This window comes from Diadema setosum, chromosome 2 (genome assembly GCF_964275005.1).
Source record: "Diadema setosum chromosome 2, eeDiaSeto1, whole genome shotgun sequence".
Lineage (NCBI taxonomy): Eukaryota > Metazoa > Echinodermata > Echinoidea > Diadematoida > Diadematidae > Diadema > Diadema setosum.
The window spans coordinates 49,242,345-49,252,712 of record NC_092686.1 but is presented as its reverse complement, the minus strand read 5'-3'; the positions used below and the strand labels follow the sequence as shown (position 1 = coordinate 49,252,712).

Here is a 10,368-nt window from a genome sequence, read left to right as displayed (position 1 = left end):
TGCATGTGTGTTACATGAGTGCCTTTGTATAATACAATGTAGTTTGTGCACTTGTGCCCGCCAGATGCATAATATGTGCATGCTTTCATGTTTGCATAATTAATAGATTTTTACATATGTTATCTTTAAAACCCTTCTACATTAAGTTTAGTGTATGAAGATTGTTACTGACTCTGCACGTTTAGTTTAAATTTTTCATAAAATTTAATAATGATGAACACAAATGACATGACAACACAAACTCAACTTTTTGAAACAAACACAGACAAATGCACAACCCATGATGACTATCACCCATACACAATCGCATGATGAGAACACTGCACACATACAAGTACACACAACGGCCACACATTAAATATACTTCAGTGGACTCTCGTTATAAAGAACACTGATACAAAAAATCCTCATAATTTGAAAAGTAATTTTCTTGGTCGCAAAGTTCAAAGTATTGTTAAGGTTAATTTTTTTTTTAAATATCAGATATTTAGAACAACATTTTGATATGACAGAGTAATTTCACTGTGCCCAAGGACTGTTATAACGAGAGTCCACTGTATACAATTGTATAGTTTAGATGAGAATAGCAATGATATGAATACAGAAACTTCCACTCCAATTCTGTTGGCTGCATAAAAGAGGAAATTATGGATATAAACCTGAACGTGAGGATATGCTGGTGTTTATTTCATATTCTGCTCTCATGCAAGCTTGAGTATCCTCTGTGTGTTATGACAATTAAAAGATAGCTAGTATTGATGAATTATACAAACTGTTCCTTATCTCCAGAAAGTGCATTTTCTTGAAATGGAGCATTCACAGTGAGCAATTAGTAAGCATGTAAAAGTTTCATTTTTCTATAAAATCATACTATACATCTACAAAAAAAAAAAATCAACTTCACTATGAAAACAAAATGCAACACACTGGAACACTAATACATGGCATAAAAGATACATTTTTTACACGATGTGAAAATTAGTACATCTGCTATTACACGTATGTGCCAGAGTAATGATTATCATTAACATTTGCCCATCACTTTGTGTACTCTACATCACAGTGCTTTCTATCTTTAAGCAAAATTCAACAAAAGTAGCCTCATCAGTACAATCATGCTTATTCTGATTAAATTTCGTTCACATATTCAGAACTCACTCCATAATTTACTCTGAGTAATATGCATTGCAAATTTTGGAGCTTCACAAACTGATATAGCCACACATACAGGCAGAAACACTGCTATTCCTGAGGAGGAATAAACAGAAAAGATTGTGATCCAGCCATGGCGGATTTGTTATGGGTGTATACTATACAGGTAATTCTCGTCTTCCATCCCCCAGTGTAATGGAAATCATTCAAATAACATGTATGGTAATTGCTAAGAGCTAGTACACTTCGGTCATGTATAAAACACTTCTAAAATTACACTTGACTGGAGAAGGCAATTAAAGGCATTGATTAAGATTGTTTTCAATTTTGACATCAGAGCTTTGTGTAGATCTGCCTGCTATAACTGTGTCTTAAAAAATTGTCCCTAAACATCAGGAAAGTGTTGTGCAAAAAGCAAATATTAAAAACCAATTCAGAAACCAATTTTTTTTTTTGCTATGCATGTTTTCTCATACGAAAGGTTGTTTAAATGTTGCATACCAGTAGCCTAAATCAAATATAATCAAATCTTTTGTGAACTATCATTTTTTGTTAGTTTCAGTGTATGTCAATATTAATGCATATCTCATGTTGACTTATTTTCTATTCAAGTTCTCATGATGCAAACAAATGCCTTAAACACAAAGAAAAAAGCAGAAAAACTAAAGAAAAACATACCCTACACCAAGCTCCTTAATCTAAACTTGCACTTCATTTTGAATTGATGCAAATCAAGACTCATCATGAGAGAAATGCATTTTAACTTGGTCTATATTTACATTCGATTGACTCATAAAAGTAAAGGAACTGCATATGTGTTACTGTTGAAGTGGGATAATGCTGCATTACATGACTGCATCACTGCAATTATATGGAAAACAAATTGATGGTTGTGGCTACTAAAGTAACTGAAAAAAAGAATAAGAATAAAAGAGGTAATGGAGCCATAATAAAAAAGAATAAAATCAAATAACCTTACTGTCCATTATGAAAAAAAAAAAAATTAAGCCTATAAAAGTAAAGGAACTGCATATGTGTTACTGTTGAAGTGGGATAATGCTGCATTACATGACTGCATCACTGCAATTATATGGAAAACAAATTGATGGTTGTGCTACTAAAGTAACTGAAAAAAAGAATAAGAATAAGAAGAGGTAATGGAGCCATAATAAAAAAGAATAAAATCAAATAACCTTATTGTCCATTACGAAAAAAAAAATTAAGCCTCTGTCAAGTGGTGCATGAAAGCATTGCGAATGTCAACTGCATTGCCTCCGACTAGGTCATCGTGTCCTGCAGGGCCATGTCCTGCTACTGCATCTACTCCAGCAAGGAGCTGTTCATCAAAGTCCTCCCCAGCTGACTCGCACAAGTTGTGCAGCACAACACAAGCGAGCACGAGATTGCCAAGAAATGCGATGTGGGTATCATTTCGCTTCAGGAGGATTCTCCACCTGCCTTTGAGTCTTCCGAAGGCGTTTTCCACTACCATCCGTGCCCTGCTCTGCCTGTAGTTGTATTGGCGCTGCTCACGTGATAGCTGCCCAGTATCAGGGAAAGGCTTCATTAACCAGGGCAGCAAGGGATAAGCACTATCCCCAAGAATAACAGGCTCCACATCCACACCATTTATTTCCCTGTGAATGTTTGGACACAGTTCACCGTCATTCCCAAGCTGGAACACAGATGAGTTTGCAAAAACACGGGCATCGTGTACACTACCTGGGTAGCCAAAATTTACATTCATGAATCGGTATCTGTGGTCAACTAGCCCCTGCAGGACAATAGAATAAAAACCTTTTCGGTTATAGTAGTCAGCCCTGAATTCCTTTGGTGACTGTACTGGAATGTGGCTGCCATCAATTGCCCCAAAGCACTGAGGAAAGCCCCATTTGACTTCGAATTCACGCACTACGTCAGCCGCTGCGTCACCTCTCGGGATTCGGATCATCGAAGCAGCTAGTGTGTCTCGGATAGCCTCACACACCTGCAAAGAGGGTCAAGTAAACAGGATAAAACTTTGATTAATAATAGAGCTTTTAACTGAATATCTGATGTAATATAACTTATTCTGAGGATACAAATAATAATAAAACAAATGAATAAAAAATTGTTACTTGTATTTTTCTATGGCAACAAATGCTTTGCATAAAGTTTCATTGCCGACACTGAGTGATGGGTCATTGACAGTGCAATGTTATACCATCAGCCCATAATATTCTTCAGTTTCATTCAGCTCTCTTTCTGCTTGTCGTTGAATTCCATGAGAAACAAATGTTTAATTAGACATCATTTCAATACAATATTTGCCGGTTTCTGAATTAATCCACTGTATAAGATATACTCCCATTTCTTTCTTTCATTCATTATCCTCATTCACACATAATATATGTCATTAACAGGGCCTTCTTTTGCCAGCTTAACCCCCCCCCCCCACACACACACACACACACTTTTAAAACTAGACTAAACATGCCAACCACGAAGAAGCTTCGGCCAGAATTAAACTTGTGTCATGATTATTTGATGTATGAATATTAAATAGCCATGTCTTCCTGCATTCTAGGATATGTTTAGCCCTGAACTGAGATAGGATATACTAACGTTAGACTATTATAAAGTAATTTTTTTTTTCACTGTTCTACTCTCTCTAACGTTAGGTACAGTCTGTATGGTATATTATATGGTTAAGGTTAGCTTGTGTTACGTGGGGCCTGCATGGGGACATTCATTGAAGTCTTCATGAAATACAATCTTCCTATAATAAAAATGAAATAAATTATCTCACCTGATGAACAATCTTGCAAACAGTAGCAGTACCGACACCAAATAGCTGCCCAATAGTGCGATATTCAACGTTAGTTGCAAGTCGCCAGACTGTGATTGCCACTCTTTGCTCTACCCCTATTGCACTCCGGAGTCTGGTGTCCATCTTTTGTATAGATGGACGTAGTTTCTGACATAAGTAGTTGAAAGTTTGCTTGGACATTCTGAAGTTTGCCATCCAGTCATCTTCCGTGAATGTTTGGTACACAACAACACGCCACCAGTGATCACTCTTCGGGAGACTCCATGCTCCTCTCTCTCGCAGATGCACTTGCGGGGGCACAGTGCACCCGAGTCCAATGATGATCGCCGCCGACAACATGCAGACGAAATGCATCCTCTCGATGCTTTGGGCACGGGTGAAGCAGCGACGACGTCGAATCCTTCTCTGCAGTGTTTTTCTCCTCCTCTTCTCGTTTCTCATTTTCCTCATGTGCAACATAAACATGATACCGTTCAGAAGACTCCTCGATTCCATGATTGAACCTCAAATCCAGACAGTGAGATTTTTTTCTTTGCAGAATTTGTAGAATTTTGTCGAAAGTAGAACATACATGCTACACTGCATCTGTGTAGTAGCTGTAGTTGTACTGTTTGTTTACGTATTCAAGTGGGCGCGCGAGAATAGACGGAAGTCACGTGATATGTTCTGTGACCCGACCCGATAAGCGTCGTTAAAAATGCATATTCATTGTCATCTCGTTTCTGATTGGTCGGCGGGGTTCGGCTTCGTCTCTGCCGCTTAGCCCAGGATTATTTTTTCGTTCTGTTTACACTCACTTGCTTGGCACCGCAATTGCGGTGCTAGCACCGCAATTGCGGTGCTAACCCCTGCTATTTTGCAGGGCCAGATAGTACCGTACTATCGGTGGGGCTAGCCCACTTTGGCAAAAACGAGTGTAAACAGAAAGTGGGCTAAGGATAGTCCCGTACTATCGGTGGGGCTAAGGCCCCCCCTTAGCCCCACCGATAGTCCGGGGCTAAGCAAAAATTTACAAGTGTAAAAAGCCCTCTTGATGCCGTGATTTCAGCTTGATCCTTCTTCGAAATTGCATGATGATAAATGTGACCTTCTTTTCCTCTTATGTGTTGATTTTAAGGCTTCCAATTTCTACCTCAACTTGCTAAAAAACAGTCTAACAAAGCGGAAAAATGTCACATTTCCGTACTGAACAGCAGTCACGATACGTGTGTTGCATGCGGTAAGCCTACACTACCACTACACACACCGCGCGGCGGCCGCTGCTGTTATGCAGCAATCCCCATAGTATAACACGTAGATGGCTTGTAAACAAGGGTCTCCGGGGCAGTTGACCAATCGTGAACGCGTATTTCGATCACGTGTACGCCATGACAATGTGTACTAGGGTTCAACGCAGAATTTCTTACACACGATCGCTAAAAGAACAGTCATTTTCGCCGTAAACGAAGGCGATTTGGTCCTCAGACGTAAGATTTTGTCAACTTTTGAGACTGATATCCCACCTTTCTCTTCAAAATTTCACATTTTGTAGATTCTATTTCGAAATGTTGTTGATATCATCAGAAACTAGAACATTTCCCGTACAACATGATACCAAAATGTCAAGTTGGTCCCTGAGGTCACTTTTTGACCTTTTTCGGGCTGTCGTGCGTAATCACTTTGCCGAGAAGTGTCGGGTTTTGGCAGAGGCCGGGTCTCATATACACTATTTCGGGGCCAGTTCTGAAAATTTCTAAAAACGAGGTTTACGAAGAAAATCTGCTGTCATTTTTTCACTATTCATTTTCTGGAAATGCCCAGCACATATGATAGAGAAGGGAAATTTCCGCATTGAATCCAAGAATTTTCTTTTTTCTAAATTGATTCCTTATCGAGATATTTATGATTGAAAATGCCCTTAAAAAGCGAAAATTATAAAAAAAAATGATTTTTTAGTTTTTTTGCTCTCTTTTTTCTGTTTGATAGAATTTATTTTAATCCTTTTGTGTGATTATTCTTTGGATAGAACTGTACATATTTGCCAAAAAACAATTTTGGATTCTCACACCGATTTTTAAGAATTTAAGAAAAAATACAAAGGTACAATAAAGTCCTTTTTCGGGTACATGGTCTTTTTAAGGGTACTTAAAAGTCCTTTTACGGGGACTCAAAGGTCCTATGTACCCGAAAAAAGACTGTCCCCCAAAAAGGACTCATGTACCTGAAAAAAGACCTTTCGGTACCCCAAAAAAGACCATCCCCCTAAAAGGACTTTTAAGTCCCCCAAAATAGACCTTTGAGTACCTGAAAAAAGACCAAGTACCCCGAAAAAGGACTCCCGTCGACCCGAAAAAAGACCTTTATGTACCCCACAAAGGACCTTTAGGTCCCCCAAAAAGGACATGTAACCCAAAAAGGACCTTTATGTAACCCAAAAAGGACCGTTATGTCCCCCAAAAAGGACCATCCCCCAAAAAGGACAGGTACATAATGGTCTTTTATGGGGGCCGTCTTTTTTGGGGTACATAAAGGTCTTTTTCGGGGGTTACGGAGGTCCTTTTTTATTTGAAATCTAGCCCTAACCCTAACCCTAACCCTAACCCTAACCCTAACCCTAACCCTAACCCTAACCCTAACCCTAACCCTAACCCTAACCCTAACCCCTAACCCCTAACCCTAACCCTAAACCCTAACCCTAACCCCGACCCTGAAAGTCCTAAGAACCAACAAAATTCAAAACCCTTATTACCTTACCCTCAAAATCCTAAGAACCAACAAAATTCAAAACCCTTATTACCTTACCCTCAAAATCCTAATAACTCAGCAATCCAAAACCATACAAACCCATGGTCAAAATCCTAATAAACCCAACCCTCAAAACCCTAATATCTTGAACAAACTCAAAACCCCAAAAACCTTTTCATGTAATACGCTAATAATCCCACACTCTAAATCCCTAGTAACCCCATATTCAAAACCCTAATAACCCAACTCTCTTAACCCTAATACCTTAGCAAATTTAAAACCTAACAACATCATGCCCTCAAAAACCCTAATAACCCCGCTCTCTAAAACCCTAGTAACCCTATATTCAAATCCCTAATAACCCTAACCCTCTAAACGATGATACCCTTAAATTATTTCTTTGAATATCGGGTTACTAAGGTTTTATAGTGCGGGGTTATGAGGGTTTTGAGGGTATAGGTTTTTAGGGTTTTGCATTTGTTTGGGTATTAGGGTTTTGAGAGTTAGGGTTATTAGGGTTTTGAATATGGGGTTACTAGGGTTTTAATGTGTGGGGTTATTTGGGTTTTGATCGTAAAGGTTTTTTAACCCTAACCCTAATCCCCTAACCCCCTAACCCTAACCCTAAACCTAACCCTGAACCCTTAACCCTAACCCTAACCCTAACAACCACAACAAAATTCAAAACTCTTAAAAAAATAATTACACGCCCCCACACACACATTTCAGACCCTAGCAACCCAGATTCAAAAATCCTAACAACCCAACCCGAAAAAAATTATAAACTCTAAAAACAATACCCTCTAAACATTAATAACCCCGCAATCCAAAACCCTAGTAACCCCATATTTAAAACCCTAATAACCCCGACCCTGAAAGTCCTAAGAACCAACAAAATTCAAAACCCTTAATACCTTACCCTCAAAATCCTAATAACTCAGCAATCCAAAACCATAGAAACCCATGGTCAAAATCCTAATAAACCCAACCCTCAAAACCCTAATATCTCGAACAAACTCAAAACCCCCAAAACCTTTTCATGTAATACGCTAATAATCCCACACTCTAAATCCCTAGTAACCCCATATTCAAAACCCTAATAACCCAACTCTCTAAACCCTAATACCTTAGCAAATTTAAAACCTAACAACATTATGCCCTCAAAAACCCTAATAACCCCGCTCTCTAAAACCCTAGTAACCCTATATTCAAAATCCTAATAACCCTAACCCTCAAAACAATGATACCCTTAAATTATTTCTTTGAATATCGGGTTACTAAGGTTTTATAGTGCGGGGTTATGAGGGTTTTGAGGGTATAGGTTTTTAGGGTTTTGAATTTGTTTGGGTATTAGGGTTTTGAGAGTTAGGGTTATTAGGGTTTTGAATATGGGGTTACTAGGGTTTTAATGTGTGGGGTTATTTGGGTTTTGATTGTAAAGGTTTTTAGGGTTTTTAATTTGTTCGGGGTATTACGGTTTTCAGCTTTCTGGTTATATGGGTTTTGAATTTCTTGGGGTTATTTGGGTTTTCAGGGTCGGGGTTATTAGAGTATTAAGGTTTTCAGGGTCGGGGTTATTAGGGTATTAGGGTTTTCAGGGTCGGGGTTATTAGGGTATTAGGGTTTTCAGGGTTGGGGTTGTTAGGGTTTTGAATATGGGGTTACTAGCGTTTTAAATTGGGAAGGGGTTATTCGGGTTTTGAGGGTTATTAATTTGTTTGGGTTCGTACAGTTTTCAGAGTGGGGATATTAGGGTTTTGAGGGTGAATGTTTTGAGGGTTTTGAATTTGTTCGGGGTATTAGGGTTTTGAAGGTTGGGGTTATTGGGGGATTTGAATATAGGGTTACTAGGGTTTTATAGTGTGGGGTTATTAGGGTTTTGAGGGTAGGTCCCCTATAGGTTTTTAGGATTCTTAATTTGTTCGGGGTATTAGGGTTCGGAGGATTGGGGTTATTAGGAACTTGAATATGGGGTCACCAGGGTTTTAGAGTGCGGGGTTATTAGGGATTTGAAGGATTAGGTTTGTAGGGTTTTGAATTTGTTCGGGGTATTAGGGATTTTAGAGTTATGGTTATAAGGGTTTTGAATATGGGGTTACTAGGGTTTTAATATGTGGGGCTATTAGGGTTTTGATGGTAAAGGTTTTTAGGGTTTTGAATTTGTTCGAGGTATTAGGGTTTTCAGGGTTGGGGTTATAAGGGTTTTGAATATGGATTTATTAGGGTTTTGAATTTTTTTTGAGGTTATTAGGGTTTTGAGGGTCGGGGTTATTAGGGTTTTGAGGGTAAGGGTTATTAGGGTTTTGAATATAGGGTTACTAGGGTTTTAGAGTGCGAGGTTATTAGGGTTTTGAGGGCATATGTTGTTAGGGGTTTTAATTTCTTACGGGTATTAGGGGTTTTGAATATAGGGTTAATAGGGTTTTAGAGAGTGGGGTTATTAGGGTTTTGAGGGTATATGTTGTTAGTTTTTAATTTGTTAAGGGTATTAGGGTTTGGAGGATTGGGGGTTATTAGGAATTTGAATATGGGGTCACCAGAGTTTAAGAGTGCGGGGTTATTAGGGATTTGAAGGATTAGGTTTTTATGGTTTTGAATTTGTTCGGGGTATTAGGGATTTTAGAGTTAGGGCTATTAGGATTTTGATTGTAAAGGTTTTTAGGGTTTTGAATTTGTTCGGGGTATTAGGGTTTGGAGGATTGAGGGTTATTAGGAATTTGAAAATGGGGTTACTAGGGTTTTGAATTTCTTGAGGTTATTAGGGTTTTCAGGGTCATGGTTATTAGAGTTTTGAGGGTTAGGGTTATTAGGGTTTTGAATATAGGGTTACTAGGGTTTTAATATGTGGGGCTATTAGGGTTTTGATGGTAAAGATTTTTAGGGTTTTAAATTTGTTCGAGGTATTAGGGTTTTCAGGGTTGGGGTTATAAGGGTTTTGAATATGGGGTTACTAGGGTTTTGAATTTCTTGAGGTTATTAGGGTTTTCAGGGTTGGGGTTATTAGAGTTTTGAGAGTGGGAGGTTATTAGGATTTTGAGGGCATATGTTGTTAGGGTTTTTAATTTGTTAAGGGTATTAGGGTTTTGAGGGTTGGGGTTATTAGGGATTTGAAGGATTAGGCTTTGAGGGTTTTGAATTTGTTCGGGGTATTAGGGATTTTAGAGTTAGGGTTATTAGGGTTTTGAATGTGGGGTTACTAGGGTTTTAATATGTGGGGCTATTAGGGTTTTGATGGTCAAGGTTTTTAGGGTTTTAAATTTGTTCGAGGTATTAGGGTTTTCAGGGTTGGGGTTATAAGGGTTTTGAATATGGGGTTACTAGGGTTTTGAATTTCTTGAGGTTATTAGGGTTTTCAGGATCGGGGTTATTAGAGTTTTGAGAGTGGGAGGTTATTAGGATTTTGAGGGCATATCTTGTTAGGGTTTTTAATTTGTTAAGGGTATTAGGGTTTTGAGGGTTGGGGTTATTAGGGATTTGAAGGATTAGGTTTTTAGGGTTTTGAATTTGTTCGGGGTATTAGGGATTTTAGAGTTAGGGTTATTAGGGTTTTGAATGTGGGGTTACTAGGGTTTTAATATGTGGGGCTATTAGGGTTTTGATAGTAGAGGTTTTTAGGGTTTTAAATTTGTTCGAGGTATTAGGGTTTTCAGGGTTGGGGTTATAAGGGTTTTAAATATGGGGTT

The 10,368-nt window shown here is 38.5% G+C and overlaps 1 protein-coding gene across 1 annotated transcript; it reads right to left on the bottom strand.

Annotated features, from left to right (window-relative positions):
- Positions 1-422: 422 nt before the first annotated feature.
- Positions 423-4,553, bottom strand: LOC140246100 (uncharacterized). The gene is made up of 2 exons (XM_072325550.1): positions 3,941-4,553; positions 423-3,139 (listed from the first exon to the last, which is right to left on the bottom strand). Exons 1-2 carry the CDS (start codon positions 4,454-4,456, stop codon positions 2,372-2,374), a joined length of 1,284 nt encoding a protein of 427 aa, XP_072181651.1. The 5' UTR covers positions 4,457-4,553; the 3' UTR covers positions 423-2,371.
- Between the last annotated feature and the right edge of the window lie 5,815 nt (positions 4,554-10,368).